Raw genomic sequence first — 17,778 nt, forward strand, 5'->3', positions numbered from 1 at the left:
GTCTGGAACTCCTCCCATGTCCCTGTTGTAAGGATCTGTCCCTATTTCTTCTTGCTCTTTGTGTGTGGGGACGTCGCGAGACATTTAATTCAATTGGTGTCTGGCTGAGGCGTATGGGCCTTGTGGTGGTAGGAACGGATTCGTTGGGGGTTTTTTTGTGGTTGTGGGTGCCTCTGAGGCTGAGGGTTCTGGCTGATATGGTGGTGGTTGTGAACAGGCCACCTGTGGAACTGGTGGTTTATTACTGGCCTGAGATGTGAGTTGCTGTCTAGACTGTTTCTGCTTTCTATTTTCAGCACGCCTTTGTTCTTCCTGTTTCCATGGCTGAAAAAAGTTCATGTACTCAGTCATGAGTTTTGTTTTTGTCTTGCCTGGCTTATGTTTATCGACCTCTTCCTTTAAACATTTTTCTAAATGTTTTATTGGTTCTGAACTACATTTCCCTTTTCCAAGACCATGATAAACTCATTGAAGGAAATGTAGCCATCTCCGTTTGTGTCAGCCTCCTGGATGGTCCTATCAGCAATGCTGCCGAGTTCTTCATCTGAAACGTTGACTCCAACAATCATCCGCAAGACCTGCAGGAGCTCATCTCGGGAGATCTTGCCATCTCTGTCCAGGTCATATAGACGGAAAGCAAAAAGCAGCTTGTTTGTTCTGCTGTTCAGGGGCTCTGTAGCTGAGGGGTTCTTGTTCTTCTCGTTGTCTTCGATTGGTCTGAAGTGAGCCAGGGTCCGCATGAAGCCCCGGAAATTTACCTGGTCCTCTCAAAGGGAAAGAATGCGTTGATGATTATATCTCCCAGAGGGTTGATGGCCAACTCGGGGATTCTCTGGAAATCTTCTCGACTGAGGGTGCCGTTTTCCCCTTTATCCAGGCTGGTGAAACGTCTGTACAGGTGAGTGATCTTCCTGTGGGAAAAGCCAGTTTCCTTCTTAATTTCTTCAATTTCCTCTTCTCTGAGTAATCTGGACGCTCTGGATCCCATGGTGAGATGTTAACGGAGGTTTAAAATCGAGATGATTCGCTAAGGCGTCTTGCGCAAGCTCTCCAAGAGTCTCTATTAAAACACCTTAACCACACAGTTAGGTTTCAGCCCTCGCTGACTCAGAACAAAGTAAGACAATCAGAGCTCGATTGGTTTTTACTTGTGCAGGGGAAGCCTGGTCGGATTCTCAGAGTTGCAAGCTCTACACCCAAACTCAGACAACTCCAACTCCAGCCTTTTATTGAATGAAAACAGTTACACAACCGCCCATTGTAAACCCCATATGTTGTGTGGTAAAAGCTAAGGCACTGTGTGTGTGTGTGTGTGTGTGTGTGTGAGTGAGAGAGAGTGTATGTGTGTCTGTATACGTGACTTCCTGCTTACAAACGTTTTAACCGCATCTCTAGTCATAAAAGGGTCATCTCCCCTCAACCTCGTATATGGCTTAACCTCTTTAACAGTCCACCATTTACATGGTGAGCCCATAAAGGGCAGGAAGTGAACACTCCTTACCAAATAAGGAAACCAGAATCTTACATAGATTGTGCCTGCAGTTGAAAACTATAGCTAGTAACATCCCCAACATCCTACATGTGGGGGAGGAACAGAAAATATCTGAACATACAGTTCAAGACAAGGTCCAAGCACAATAATGACAACTTTTAACAAAATCACTCCAACACACACTCCCCTAGCCTGGCACATTGGTTTTCTCCAGGAGCTCATAAGCAGGTGATTGAGCTGCTTTTACTCTTTACAAAGTGAGTACTGTTAACACTTCTCTTTTTACATATACAACTAATTTAGGTTACAGACAAATGATTAAATGTGAACAGCTCTAACACAGGTTCTTTTCCTGACACAGGTAGGATGGCCAGTCCCCCTGTCTCTTCACCTTTAACGAGTCACTTAATTAACAACCCAAAAAGCCTAATAAAGAATCACAATCAACCAGTGTGTGTTTTTCTTCATTACGGTTTTTAAATACAAATCAGTCAGTCAATTAATAAAAATACAAGTAAGGGTAATGGAACCCCTGGTCTCCATTACACACATAAATACCATAAAGACACTAAGTCGTAGAGCTCTGAACTTCTTGCTTCTATGATATTTACACTTCTTCTTGGCCTTCTCCTTCACTCTGAGTCACTCCAGGATAAACGCATCAGCTCAGACATACAATAATTAAAATATGTGTAGGTGACCGTTTGGCAGAAGACGATGTCGAGGCGGTACTGCAGTGACACGTCCGTGGCTATCGTCGGGGCGGTGTCCTGCATCAGAAGGAAGTCAATAGACTTCTTGGCTTTGTTGCTCATCATGGCGCTGTAGTCCGTGGGCGTGGCCTGCAAAAAGTGTAAATAAACCATCAGAGACCAAACACAAATATGCCTTCCAACCACTAGTTTAGACAACATCTTGCAAAGAGTGTGTATTTCAGAGTGCAGTTGTTTTTAAATTTGACAGAAACAGAAATAAAGACGGAAGAGAAGGACAACAGGGAAAGCAGAAGCACCGACACACTGAAATCTTTTAGGGTCAAGCTCCAGAACTAGCCACAAATCCTGCTGGAAAGAACCTAAAAATACTTAAAAATACTTGCAGAGATCGAATGGAGCCGTTAACTCAAAAGCCTGGTGTCAGGCATGTTCTTTAATAAATAAGAAACGAGCTGATATGTTACAGACCCCAGTCTTTACGTAAAGAAAAAGCTGACATTTAGAGCGGTCTCGCAGCAGATTTTAAAACAGTGACACTGATTTGTGGGGTTTTTGGGCACAAATTTGAACCTTTTTGTTTTATCCATGTCCTTGAACTCAGCTCGTGACTTGGGCGCTTTCATATGTACCGATTCATTTAGGTTTGTGCACTGAGGCCAGATTTAGGTATTAAAAACGAGTCAGTTATAACACTTCTTACATTAGTTAAAAAGCTGAGCTTACACTAAACCAACATTTAAGAAGCTCCTCACTACGGCAGCCGTAATGCTCTGACAATCCATCAAGCAGTGCAGCTTACCAAAGTTGTACTAAAACAGTTTTTAACAGATTTCTGCACGCCAAAATCGGTTTGAGGTCAGTAAGCACAACCAGAATTCATACATAGGCACACTTTCGATTTTTGAGAAAATTTATTAAGTGTGTCATATAGTGTGGAAAATATGTTATACAGAAGAAAAGAATATTTCGCGATATATATCGTTACCGCACGTGCTTCAAATTATACCGCGATATGGATTTTAGGCCATATCGCCCAGCCCTAATGTGACGCCCGACTTTACTCTCAACTTACTGTTTCTTTGCTTCCTCAAACTTCTGGATGAGCTTCCTCAGAACGCCATTTTTAGAAACAGTGAGAGGCCGGTGCTCCGACAGTTACGACATCATATGTCTTTTCTGGAAAGACAAACAAGGATGTTTTAGAGGCACAAAAAGAAGTATGTGCGATCCCAAGAAGATTTTTTTTTTTTTTAAATCAAATTATTTATTATTTATATAAATGATATTTGTAAGGCATCTGATATATTAAAATTAGTATTATTTGCAGATGACACAAATATTTTTTGTTCTGGGGGGAATCTAAAGGAGCTGCTGGATACAATTACTTCAGAAATGTGCAAAATTAAAAAATGGTTTAACAGGAACAAACTATCGCTAAATCTAAGTAAAACTAAAATTATCTTATTTGGGAATTCCCTTAGAAATGCACAAGTGCAGATTCATGTAGATGGTGTGGAAATTGAAAGAGTACTTGAACATAAGTTTCTTGGTGTGATTATAGATGATAAATTAAACTGGAAGTCTCATATAAATCATATACATAACAAAATTTCAAGAAGTGTCTCAATCTTGAGTAAAGTAAAACACATTCTGGACCACAAATCACTCCACATTCTCTATTGTTCCCTGATTGCACCGTATTTGAATTACTGTGCAGAGGTTTGGGGCAATACTTACAAATGTTCGCTATCATCAATCTTTATATTACAAAAAAGGGCCATAAGGATAATCCATAAAACTGGTTACAGAGATCATACAAATCCACTATTCTTAAAATCAAAAATTCTAAAATTCACAGATCTGGTTCATTTTTTCACAGCACAAATTATATATAAAGCAATAAATAACCTGCTTCCTGACAATATTCTAAAAATGTTTTCTAAAAGGGAACGGGGATACAATTTGAGGGGGGAATTAAATTTAAAACATCCTCGTATCCGTACAACATTAAAAAGTTTTTGCATCTCTGTGTGTGGAGTGAAGCTGTGGAACAGACTAAGTAAAGATATGAAGCAATGTCCAAGCATGGCGCAGTTTAAAAAGCGGTTTAAGGATATGGTTTTTACAGGGTACAGGGAAAAGGTAGAGATTTGATAGGGTGTTCTTGTCTAATATTTTCATGTGTGTGCGCATGCACGGGTTTGTTGGTATGGGTATATATGTATGTGTATATGTATGTATATGTATGTATGTATATATATATATATGTGTATATATATATATATATATATATATATGTATGTATATATATATATGTGTATGTGTGTGTATGTATGTGTGTGTATATATATATATATATATATATATATATATTAAATATATATAAAATTGTAGGTTGTGTATCCTTCAGGTGTTAATGGGGTTATTGAAAATGTGTATATGTGCGTATGTGTGTATATACGTAGGTATGGATAGATAGAAACATATATGTGTATATATTAAAAAAAAAAAAAAAAAATTACACATAACATATAATGTAATTACAAGGAGGTATTTCTGTAGTCTATTGATACTAGATAGTGGAAAAGGGGTGGGATTAAATAAGCTTATGCTTCTTCCTGCTCCTTTTTGAACATGGACGTTATTTGGAGTTGTGGTTGCTCGTTTTCCTTTTGTTTGCTTTGTTCATTTGTCTCTTTTAATTCTATTTTTTTTTTTATACTTTTTCAACATGTTCAAAATAAAGATTCAATCAATCAATCAATCAATATGTATTTGTGTCTAAACCAAAACCCATTTCCCCTGTCCAAATCACGTTTTATGTTTTTAAACCCACTTTGCACAGAGGCATGTTTTGAAAAATTATTCTTACAAAGGGGGAAAGAAACAACTACGCTTAAAATAAAGATGGTATTAGTTTATTTTGTTCCAACCTGTAATTTATTGTAGTTTTATTTGTTTGCTTTTGGTTTTCTAAAGGTTTGAGGTGTAAAAGAAACTGCAGTGGAGTTTGAAAACAATAAATGGTTGTGTGTGGTTTGAGGATGTGTTTGTGCCGGGGGGCTGCGAAGATTTTCTTGTAAAACAAACAGGGGCCTAGCAAAAAAAAAAAAAAAAGGTTTGGGAACCACTGGTTTAATGTAACATCCTTTTATTTATCCTCCCTGTCCTATATATCCAGGTTCAAGGTCATGGGTTTGGTCAATCTAAGGAGAGAAACTTAGACCTCCCTTTTCCCAGCCACCTCTTCCAGCTCATCTGGGGGAAAACTGGATTATTTCCAAGCCAACTGTGAAATGTAATCTCTCCACCGAGCCCTCAGTTTGCCCTGTGGCCTCCTACCTCCAGGACATGCCTAAAACACCTCATGCAGGTGGTGTCCAGTAGTGATAGGATTTCCGGCTCTTTTTAGAGAACCGGCTCTTTCGGTTCAGCTCACTAAAGAGCCGGCTCTTTCGGCTCCGAACCGGCTCTTCAGGTTGTTTTGTTGCTTTAATTAATTTGTTATTAACAATAATATAAAATTATGCACAAAAGGAATTACTAATGTAAAAAAAATGGTTTTATTTATAAATATTTATATATAAATATATGCGGTGGCCCCTAGAGACAAAACACGTACAAACTCTTACAAAACAGAGCTACCTAGATCACTTAAATTACACAATTGAAAGCATATGTGTATTGTTTGTGTATGTATACACAAGAATTCATATATAGTGAAATAAAAAAAAAAGATTAAAAAAAATGTTCATTTACCTGTTATTACCACACACAAAATACGGTCGTTGGTACTTGCGGACTTGTGTAGCCGCTAGGTAACAAAAGTTCAACACTGCCCCTAGCATCCTGAAGCACTTCTGTTGTTTTTTGTACGTGTTTTGAGTTTTTATGTGCTTCTGAGTTTTTACGTGTTTTGGAGTTTGTACGTGCTTCGGGGTTTGTACGTGTTTTTACGTGTTTTGGAGTTTTTGCGTGTTTTGGAGTTTGTACGTGCTTCAGGGTTTGTACGTGATTTGAAGTTTGTATGTGCTTTGTCTGTAGTGGCCACCGTAAATATACTTTTATTTATTCACTCCACATAAAATGTAATAAATAAATCATATAATACAAAAATCAACTATTCACATTTCAACTTTTAACTATTTCAAATCAAATTCAAATTTTATTTGTCACGTACACAGTCATACACAGTACGATATGTAGTGAAATGCTTGGACAACTGCTCGTGACCTAAAGAAAACAAAAAAGGAAAAGGCTATGAATAAGATAGGAAATAAATATGAAAAATTAAAAAGGGTAAAAGGGGATGCGCTTTGTAAATAAAACTGAATTGAGTGGTAGATACAAAGCCCTATACTGTCCTATATCGTACCATAATTGTTTTAAAAATAATTGCGTGGAATGAGTCTAGAGTTGAATGTTTTTAACAGGCAAAAAAATACTTAAATAACTAAATAAGTAAATGTTCAATTTTTGTCTTTTTTCTTTTTTTGCTGATCCGAAAATTGATCCGATCCGTGACTTAAAACAGTGATCCGATCCGAGAGATTTTCGATCGGTTGCACCACTAGTCGACGCGTCATTTAGAGCTTTGTAAGATCCCGAAAGACGCAGGAATAAACAGTAGGTAAACAGCAGTGTAATAACAGACTGAAACAGAAGATTGCAACACTGCATGTACAAGGATGCCAGCTGCAGTTAAACCCTGAAGAAGAAGAAGAAGAAGCAGCAGTCTCCGGTATCGTAGCTGTGTACGAGGCCGATTACGTTACAGCGACGGGAGGAAGGCTGTCCAAATTCGAAGACGCCTCCAAATGCGGTCGACAATGCGTTCTTCATTTCCCCAGATTTGAAGGATGGGTCGGGTGTATCCTTTGTGGCCAAACCCGATTCATAGCGCGGCCCAGCCAATTCCAGTTTCCAACAATGGCGGCAGCTACTTAGTTTTAATATTACTCTTATTACTGTTTCTGGGTCACAAAATAAACGTTTAACATATTTTCAGAGAGAATGTAGCTGTTAAACCTCAAACATCTGCTCAGTTTATCAAGACACCACATATTTGCAAAAGTGCACCGACGTTTTCGGCGACGTCTGTTACCCACCAGCTTGATAGCTAGCCGGGGTAAGGCTCACTAGATCCGTGGAGAACAGCGAACACCCGGCACATCGTTTTCAAACCCCCGCGGTCTTTTGCTACTCAGGTTAAACATGATATATAAGTCACTTAGATAACCTAAAAATTTTATTGTTTGGCTTTTTTCAGTGTTTTATTTGTTCCGGAGTAATTCGGTTTGGCTGAGATTAAAGTTATAGATTTTACACATCTGAATAAACGTCAAACAGAAAACTGATTAAACAGAAGTTTGAGATGGTCGAGAATTTACTCCAATGTCCTGTTAAATTTTAGGGAGCAAAGAGCAGACAACTTAATTTATTAAACCACTGAGACAATTTTCAAATTTCATTAAAAGTCTAATCTATCATCTTGTCTTTATTTTTAGTTAGCACATACTTTAAACACTTCAAGCAGTAAGCTAATTATAGTTATATAGGAGCAGATGAATGCTGGTGCAATAAGCCGTATGTTTTACGTCCAATGGATACATGATCTGATTAGTCGACTAATCGCAAAAATAATTGATGACTAGTCGACTATGAAAATAATCGTTTGTGGCAGCCCTACTACAGACAATAATCAAGTTTATATGAAAAACTATATTTTTCTATCTCCAAAAGTTGATTCTGTTCATCTGAACGTAGCGTTTTGTGGGAGAAACGTTTCGTCACTCATCCAAGTGACTTCTTCAGTCTCAGCTGACTGCAGGGTTCTCCAAATCTTATAAACAGTACATTTGCATAATGACTGAAACCAGCCCACTGAAGGAACAATGGGCTGGGAGGTCAGTTCCTTAATCATAATTATGCAAATTCTCATGACCGTTGATCAACAACCACTGACCAAAACCCACTGATCAATGGCCATGACTACCATTCACGGAGAGTTGGGGAATGGCTGCTATCACAACATTGTAAGATGGCGAAAGATGTACCCTTAGGCCCCCTCCTCGATTCAGAGATGGTCTTTCCCTTTTCACGTAAATGGCCTCCTTGACTCCGCGCTCAAACCAGCGTTCCTCTCTGTCCAGAATGTGCACATCCTCATCCTTCAAAGAGTGTCCACTGGCTTGTAGGTGTAAATAGACCGCAGAGTCCTGGCGAGACGAGGTAGCTCTTCTGTGTTGTGCCGTCCGCTTCGCCAGAGGTTGTTTGGTTTCCCCGATGTATAAATCCTGGCAATCCTCCTGGCACTTAACAGCGTACACTATGTTACTCTGTTTGTGTCGGGGGACCCGATCCTTGGGGTGGACCAATTTTTGGCGCAGTGTGTTTTGGGCTTTAAAAGCCACAGAGACCTGGTGTTTAGAAAAAATGCGTCTCAACTGCTCTGATACTCTTGACACATATGGGATCACTGCAGGTTTTTGCTTGGGCAGTGGTTGTCCTTCTCTCCTGGATTAGCTGGAGCTTTCTTTAGGTGCCTTTCCCGCTTTGACAGAAGTCCAGCTGGGATAACCACATTTACTCAGGGCTTTCTTGATGTGCCGTTCTTCTGCCTCCCTGGCCGCTGTGTCTGTGGGGATGGTGTTTGCTCTGTGTTGTAGCGTCCTAATGACACCCAGTTTGTACTCCAGTGGATTATGAGAGTCAAACCTTAAATACTGATCCGTATGTGTAGGTTTACGGTACACGTCAGCTTTTAGATGTCCCCCATTACTAATGGAAATCTCACAGTCTAAGAAGGCTAACCTGCCCCTTTTCATATCCTCCCTGGTGAATTTGATGTGTCGGTCCACCGAGTTAATGTGATCCATGAAATGTAGTACGTCCTGAGATTTGATTTTCACCCAGGTGTCATCCACATATCTGAACCAATGGCTTGGTGGTGTTCCAGGGTAGGATAGCAAAGCCCTCTTTTCCACTTCTTCCATGTACAAATTAGCAATGATGGGTGAAACTGGGGAGCCCATGGCACACCTGTGTTTCTGCCTGTAGAACTGACCCTTGTATGTGAAGTAGTACCTCCAATGCTTCCGTGACCGGGATGTAAGTGAAGAGAGATGTAACGTCGTACGAGACCATGGTTTCATCTGCCTCCATAATGACATCTCTCACCTTCTCAACAAAATCCAGGGTGTTCTGGATGTGGTGTTCAGAGCTGCCTACCAACGGGTGGTTCCTCCCAGCGCATTGTTCCCTCGGTGGGCTGGTTTCAGTCATTATGCAAATTTACTGTTTATAAAGTTGGGGAAACCTGCAGTCAGCTGAGACTGAAGAAGTTACTTTGTTGGGTTACTTTAAGTTGGATGAGTGACGAAACGTTTCTCCCACAAAACGCTACGTTCAGATGAACAGAATCAGCTTTTGGAGATTTACTTTCCTGGATAATTGAGAATGCATCAAGATATATTTTTCTATATATTTCATGTTTTGTCAACAACAGGAACGAGGTTTGTTCAATATTTGTTGTGTCTACAAGGCTCAGGTGCCCTCATAAAGTGTCTTATTTGTATTTAGGAAAGCATTATAAAGAAACGCAAAACTAAATCAGATATAATTACCTTGTACAACTCTTGTGTGTGTGAGTTAGTGTGTCTCTTTTATGATTTGTGGGTCCAGCTCCCAGTTTAAATTCAGGAGACAGAAAATATCTCTACGTTTAAGATTAAGTTTCAAAGTTTCTTTTTTGCTAATGCATATAGCTAGGACTGAATTGGGTGACCATGAATCCTCCCTCAGTTACCCTGGGACTACAATACGTTCTCTGTTGCTATGGGGCAACACTCGTAGGCTTCTGCCCCTATTTATTGTGGTGTGCCTCAAGGGTCCGTGCTCAGTCCTGCTCTTTTCTCTTTGTACATGTTGCTGTTGGGATTCATTTTTTAAAAATAAAACATCTCCTTTCACTGTTATGCTGATGATATCCAGATCTATTCACCTTTGACATCCGATGTGTCTGCTTCTTTGCAACCTCTGTTCAACTGTTTGCATGAAGTTAAAATTTGGTTATCACATAATTTTCTTACACTGAACGAGAATAAGACTGAAATCGTAGTCTTTGGTAGTCACACTCAGACCAGTTAGCTGATGCCCTTGGCCCTCTCGCTAGCCATCTCTCGCTCACTGTAAAAAACCTCGGAGTGTTCCTGGATGGCTCTTTTAAACTTGAGAAACAGGTCTCCACTGTGGTAAAAAACAGCTTTTGCCAGTTGCGTCAGATATCTAAAGCAAAGCCGTTCCTTCCTTTAACCTCCTAAGACCCGAACATATGAGAATATTCGTTTCAAATTTTGATAGAACAGTAGCAGTAATGTCCTCGTAAGTGGATATCAGGCCCATGTAGAGCAAAATTGAGTATTTTAGTCTAAATAACCCAAAATGTGATGTCCACATATGTGGACGCCAGGTCCTAGGAGGTTAAAGGACCTTGAAAATCTTATCCACGCATTTATCACATCCAGATTGGACTACTATAACTCCCTCTACTCGGGCCTCCAACACTCTTCTCTTTACCGGCTTCAGTTAATTCAAAATGCAGCTGTGCATCTTTTAACAGGTACGAGAATCTATGAACACATAACTCCAATTTTAGCCAAATTACATTGGTTCCCTGTTAAATATCGTATAGATTTTAAGATTCTTTTGTTCACTTTTAAAATTCTGAATAATTTAGCGCCCAGTTATCTTTCTGAACTACTCCACTTATACAATCCCAACAGAGCACTTAGATCGTCCAATCACAGGCTCCTAGCACAACCTAGGTCTCGACTGAAGTTGAGAGGTGACCGGGCCTTTGCAACCGTGGCACCTAGACTCTGGAATAACCTCCCTGTTCATATTCGTACAGCCGAGTCTCTCCAGTCTTTTAAATCATGTCTTAAAACTTAGTTTTAAGTTGGCTGTTCTAGCTTGTTGTGTTGTTACCTATTGTTTGTTGTCCTGTTTTATTGTTTTGTCTTTTACTGACTGTGAAGCACTATGGTCAACATTGTTGTTTTATATGTGCTATATAAATAAATTTTGATTTAGATTTTTGATATTCTTAATTCAGATGTATCTCAGGCAGCATTTTTAAAAAGACGATCGTTGCAGCCAAACTCTCGCAGTCAGTTCTTCTTTGCTAAAGAATAAAATATAAATAGAAGCTGCAATAATGGAAACATTTATCTCAGCTATCTTCACACATTCTGCTTCTTTTAAATGACGTTAATACACAATACACACATATAGAGTGGGAGAGACGGAGAGAGGTGGTGGTGGTGTTGGGGGTGTCAATGACATCTTTGTGTAGCACAAAATACCTCTAAACATATATTATTATGAAGAAAAAAGACACAATAATGTGCTGAATGAGAGCTGGATTCAGAAATGAGTACCTACAGATATATACATATGTAACAGTTATACCAGAATAAACCTCTCAAACACAGAAGCAATGACCCATTGATTAGTGCAGTAAATACTTCCAGTTTTATCATTCAAATTTACATTCTTGTGAAAAACTGCTCCTGAAAGACATCTGAAAAGAATCAAAAATGCAGTGAGTTATTAGTGATACTTACAGATCACAGACTTAGAGACCACTTCAGACCACTAAAATATCTTATCTGGCATATTTCCTATAGCTGCAGCTGTATAGCATCTTGTCAAACTGTGGTGAGTGACAATACTATTAAAGGAAAGAGGAACAGAATCGATGTTGTCATTTATCATAAATTACAACCTTCACACCTCGAACACCCCTTTCTTTTTTTTGTTTTTATAAATGCACCGTGGAAGCGGACACAGTGTAAACTTTCTCTTTATCATAATTTAACTTTACGAAAAATGCATTCAAGAATTTCAAAGATGTGAAAAGCTCATACAGTCCACTTATGGAACATTAAGAAATCACGAAAATAAGAGAGAACTTAAAATTACTATATAATTGTGGTAAGGAAATGACATCTCACTGATGGCAGGAAGTGCAAACAGTCTTTAAGTGTCATCAGCTCAGAGACTGTGACAGTTGAGATTGAGAACAAGAAATAAGTGCGACAGAGAAGCACGATGGATGAATTCAGATGGATTCAAATGTTTTTATGTCTGATGCTGATGATTCAGATTCCAGGTAAGGATACAGGAAACATTTCTAAATATTATTAAAGTCAATAACAGTAAATTACACAGCTGAGCATGCACTGTGATGTTAGGGGAGCGTGGGACATGTTTATAAACTTGTGTCTACCGTAATTGTCGGGCTATAAGCCGCTACTTTTTCCACAAGCTTTGAACCCTGCGGCTTTTAGTCAGGTGCGGCTTTTCTATGGATTATCCATGATTTTTGTCATATCGTAAGGCGATTTGTTTTGTTTGTTCCGCTGTTGTACGGTACTACGTTGCCTGGCGGAAGGGCATGTGATCAGACACACAGTATCGGGGTTCAAGAGTGGTGTGTTGGTCACGTGTCCATCCGCCAGACAACATAGTGCCGTACAAGTAGCGCGAAAAACAATGCGAAAAGCAAGTTATGCTCAACTCCACCGGTGGCATCTGACAGCGTGGAAAAGTGTGAAAACATCCACGATCACCAACGGATTTCGAAGGGCTGGACTGCTGCATGATGGAGAGGAGGACACCGCCACGGCCCTTCTGAGGGTGTTCGACTCTGACACTGACAACGAGGATTTCTTTGGTTTTGAAAGTGACAACGAAGGAAAGAAGCTGAGAGTGGATGACGAAGCCATCCTGAGCCTGTTCGTTTCCGACACTGGAGAAGAGGACTTTGGTGGTTTTAGTGGGCAGGAAGATGGTGGTGAATGACTGACTTTTCTTCTTGTTAAAGCCGTGTCGCTGCACCTGAGCCTAAAAGGTCGGCCGAATCTATTTTTCTGGTGTGCTGTAGGTTATTGTTATGTACTACATTTGTTACTCATTTATGAAGCACAGTACATGTTTCCTACTTGTAATTACCGCTACTTGTACATATACCTAAAAGGTTATGCAAATATGTACCCATAACTTGTTTTTCAAAATATTAATAAAAGGGGTGTGTCTCCAAACAGCCATCTCTTTCCTGACAATTCCCTTTGTGCATATTCTCTTACATATGATAAGTCAACATTGAAACACCTGCGGCTTTTAGTCAGGTGCGGCTAATGTATGTACAAAACAGGATTTTCCCCTGATTTTAGCTTGTGCGGCTAATATTCGGGTGCGCTTTGTAGTCCGGGAAATACGGTAAATCTTCACTGATTGCAAAAAAGTACTGTTTTCTAATTCATTTTTCTCTTCAATTTTCTCAACAGTATCTGTAACTATTACCTCCATTTTTATGAAAGCTGGAGATGACGTCACTCTGCCTTGTCTAAATGGGGTAAATAAAAAGAATAACTGTGATGGTACTACGTGGACCTTTACTTCAAGAAACACACAAACAGCAGAGCTGATCACACTTGGACAGATTGGTGAAAATCCCAAAACTAAATCAGACAGACTGAGTGTTGCAGAAACCTGTTCTCTGGTTATAAAGAATCTCACAGTTGAGGAAGTTGGTCAATATTCCTGTGATCATCACAAATTACGAGAAATACAAACTCAACACACTCTGTTTCATCAGGCAAAGGTTGATCTATCTGCTATTACCTGTAAGTATTTACACCAAATATTTTCACCTTGATCTATTTTAAAAAAATAAAAATACATGAATAATATTTAAAGTGATTAAGATAACCTTTGTGCTTCATATTGTTACATTATGTTCACCAGTGACTGAACATAAGGACACTGATAAGGTGACGTTAAGCTGCTCTGTGGTGACGTATGGAGAGTGTCATCACACAGTAAAGTGGCTGCTTAAAGGTCGAGAGGTGGATAGCAAGGATAGCAAACAAATACTGACTTCACAGACTGACTGCTCCGCCACTCTGTCTTTTCTGATTTATCACCATATTCACAACTCAAGATATAACACTGTGAAGTGTGAAGTAACTGACACCAAAACAGGGAAAGTGCAACTGTTTACCTTTAGCCATCAGCCCTCAGGCGAGGAAACAGGTGAGATCAACTGTTGTAGGTGATTAAAACACCTAAAACATTTGTTTGGCTCATTTCAAGTTTTTACACAAAATATTTTTGCATACTTACAACAAATGAAAAATAAGAGAAACTTTTTGATTGTGTCATTTCATTTTGATTCAGGTCACAAAAAAACTACACAGAGACCAACAAGAACAACTGAAAGCAGCACAACAACACAAACAACAATAATGAAAGATGCTTCACAAGGTGGTCACTCAAAATTGTACCCTTTGAAGATCAATACTACTGCATTTTACACAGCATTTTTAGTGGCACCTTAAATGGGGAAAAAGTGGAAAATGTCATAAAAGTTTTGGTTGACATAAAATATTAAACATGGCCCCAAGCTTCAGGTAAAGTGTTTTTCATTGCAAGCTTTACATTGAAAGACAGTATTATATACCAGACATGTAAAAAGTAAAGCTGTAAACAACAGATTCCAAATATTTTAACACATTTTAAAAGGTAAAAATTCCTTTTCTTTACAGTAATGGAATTTAAAAGTGTTACTAAAGATTTTAATAATTTGAAGTTTTTATTCTTTTGACAGATTTTTCTGCATCCTTGAGATTCATTATTGTTTCTGTGGGTTTAGCAGCACTTTTAATAACTACTGTGACAGTCATCATATGGACAAGAACTACTGGTAAACTTAATCATGAGAAGTTTGAATGACTTTGAATTGTCAATTAAACTGAAATGGACTTTTTTCCTCTTATTTTAGGGAACAAAACACAGACGATTAAAACCACAGTAAGTACCAAATCAGTAATCAAAAATAAAAACTCAAAAATCAAAATGCTGTTTTTTCTGGTATGCTATTTACTAATATATGACAACGATGTACAATTGATGATAAATATTGGCATTAAATAAACAAATCAGCTCATCTCTCAGGGGTTTTAACAAAATTTAAACTGCCTTCACAGCTACAGTTTTTCTCCTGATGTAACTGGACTATGTCTGTTTTTTAGGGACTGAGTTTAAACCCTGCAGAGACTCAGTCTGCTCCTCATACCGTTCCAGATTTGGTGAGTTCACACACTACTTCATAATTTCACCGTGAGAAAGTTAAAATCAAGAACATACACTGAACAATAGTGAAACAGACCAGGAGTTGCAAAATGTGAGCTGAGATGTCGAAACAGAAAAACAACATTTAGAGACATCATTTATGATGTCATGATACTGATACTACTGAAAGAAATGCTGAATGACTGAATGAGATGTCTTAGGGGGTTACAGTTAAAGTGGAACTGACTATCATTGGCCATAACAAGCCTGGAACAAATAGTTTGTTTGCATTTGTAATTTTTTAACTATACTGTAATAATTGAATTAATTTGATAATTTTATTGAGTAACTTTGATTCCAAAAATTAATGGAGGTGCTTAGATGTTGCTTAACCTTCATAAACATTAGGCATTTAGTGCTATTTAGATGGCTGCTTAAGCCCATCATGAGTCCTTTTTTTCCCCAAGGCAGAACATTTGGGGTTTCAAAAAGAAATTAGAGAGAGGACAAAATTAACTGAGTATAGTCAGCTGTTAACAAATGTATGAAAAGAAAGGCGAGCAACACACAGCCAATGTGTAATTTATGGTACTGTGATTGTGTGTATTTACTGAGGTATTTGTCTACAAAGAGCTGAATAAGAGCTGTTTTCAACCAACACAAATATGCTGCAGTTCTCCTAAATCCCATGACGTGGATGAAATTGTGCGTCTGTGAATATGGAATTTTTGATAAATGGACCAGAACAGCGAAGGTAGAGAAGTTAGAAAAGTTATCCATTTCTGATTATTATCAAAGATCAATAAGTACAGTTTATAAAGTAAAAGCAGAAACCGCAATGGATGCTTCAATTATTTTTAACATTCAGTTCCACCTCAGCTCTTAGTATGTTACAGTTTTAAGTTATGCTTGATGGTCTTATTGATTTGTTTGTCAGCAAGGTTATTTAAAAATAAAAAATAAATCATCAACCTTGGTGAACAGATTGATCATGGGCAAAGTTGATTCAGATCACTTCATTCAAAATGCAAAATAAGGCACTGGGATATGCTCTTCAAGTACCCTTTTGTATGATGCTGCATTTATTTTTTATGTTCACATTCATTTTATGTTCATGCTATATTTTGTTGCCCAGGTCCAGAGTCATGACGAAGTTGATGTAGTGACGTGCAGCACTGTGAAGGCTCCTTCCTCTTCTGGTACAGCTGATCCCAGCAGCCTGCTCTACTGTACATTTTCCAGTCACTTAGCTCACTGAAAAGTGGGGATTTAAAAAAAAATAAATGTCTTTGTTGTAAATGAGACATTGAGTCTCAATGTGACCACTAGTATAAATAAAGGTTAAGTTTAAAAAAAAATGTATATATCATTAACTAGTCTGTGTATATGTACCTCTTCCCCAGTGTTGAAAATTTTAAACTCACAACCTGTTTGCACATTTCCTGGTTGCTTGATCAAAATTTCTGTTATAATCATCAATAAATACACCAAAAAATAGTTGAAATATATCTTTTACACTGGTTTTATGCTGCCATATTCTCAAAGTAGTTTATTGTTTAATGTCCTGTCTAAATAACTTCAATAACCATTTGTATTCATTAATGAATAACTGTCCGATATTAAAAGCAATAGAAACTGTTGCGCTGTTGTTGCATTTGTCCCTAACCATCGCAAACCCTCACGTTAACTTTTACAGAGTAGAAAAAAGCTAGCACCCATCCTCCAGCTTCACTGTTTATGTTATGCTAACAGAGCTGTGTCGCTAGCAATCACGTAGCACATCATTATATACCAGCTAGCCAAACTTCAGTAACCCTACAAATGTCACTGCTGTTTCATTTCCTGTTTTCATTTATTTCAGAAGTCATAGCAGCACTGTACGTTTTAATTTGTTTCAGAAATCCCTCAGTCAGAACATTGTATATTATATTTAGATGGAAAGTAGCGACCTAACTCCCTGCTATCTTTTAATTCCGTTATATTTTTAAAATTCTGTAAGTTCTCGTCATCATCGTGCACTTTTCCTGATTCACACAAAATACAGCACCTTCCCACAGGGTCTTGCACGAGTATTAAACATGTTCATTTGTGCTTTGGACTGTCACCAGATTTCTTCTAGAAGTTTCTTGCCAGTCAGCAACTATCTTGGCAACACCACTTGAGTTTGTGTGTTGCATGCTAACATCATTATCATATGTGTAATAATACTAAAGCTTCATCTTATGCACACACAAAAAACAAATATGGCTCCTTGTGCAGGGTTTCGTGGTATGTTTATTTATGCTTCACAATGGAAAAAAAAGCAAATTTCTTGCTTCTCAGCCACTGCGGCCACATCCTCACCGTTTATTTAGACAGTTATATAAACATACTGTGAGCGAGTCATAAGCTTAAATACAATAGTTGAAGGAACAAAGAAATGAATGTTTAAAA

The 17,778-nt window shown here is 38.4% G+C and overlaps 1 protein-coding gene and 1 pseudogene across 1 annotated transcript; one reads left to right on the plus strand and one right to left on the minus strand.

The window, feature by feature from the left end:
• Window positions 1-364: 364 nt before the first annotated feature.
• Window positions 365-1,388, minus strand: LOC146558287 (calcineurin B homologous protein 1 pseudogene; annotated as a pseudogene).
• Window positions 765-17,778, plus strand: LOC146558288 (uncharacterized). The gene is made up of 8 exons (XM_085246549.1): window positions 765-898; window positions 13,560-13,898; window positions 14,020-14,307; window positions 14,452-14,538; window positions 14,882-14,977; window positions 15,056-15,084; window positions 15,306-15,362; window positions 16,481-17,778. The coding sequence occupies exons 2-8, from the start codon at window positions 13,586-13,588 to the stop codon at window positions 16,601-16,603; spliced, it is 993 nt and encodes a 330-aa protein (XP_085102675.1). The 5' UTR covers window positions 765-898; window positions 13,560-13,585; the 3' UTR covers window positions 16,604-17,778.

The sequence above is a fragment of the Mchenga conophoros genome, linkage group LG15, assembly GCF_057382185.1.
Source record: "Mchenga conophoros isolate Kocher_MC1m ecotype Shallow Benthic linkage group LG15, M_conophoros_male_GT1.1, whole genome shotgun sequence".
Classification (NCBI taxonomy): domain Eukaryota; kingdom Metazoa; phylum Chordata; class Actinopteri; order Cichliformes; family Cichlidae; genus Mchenga; species Mchenga conophoros.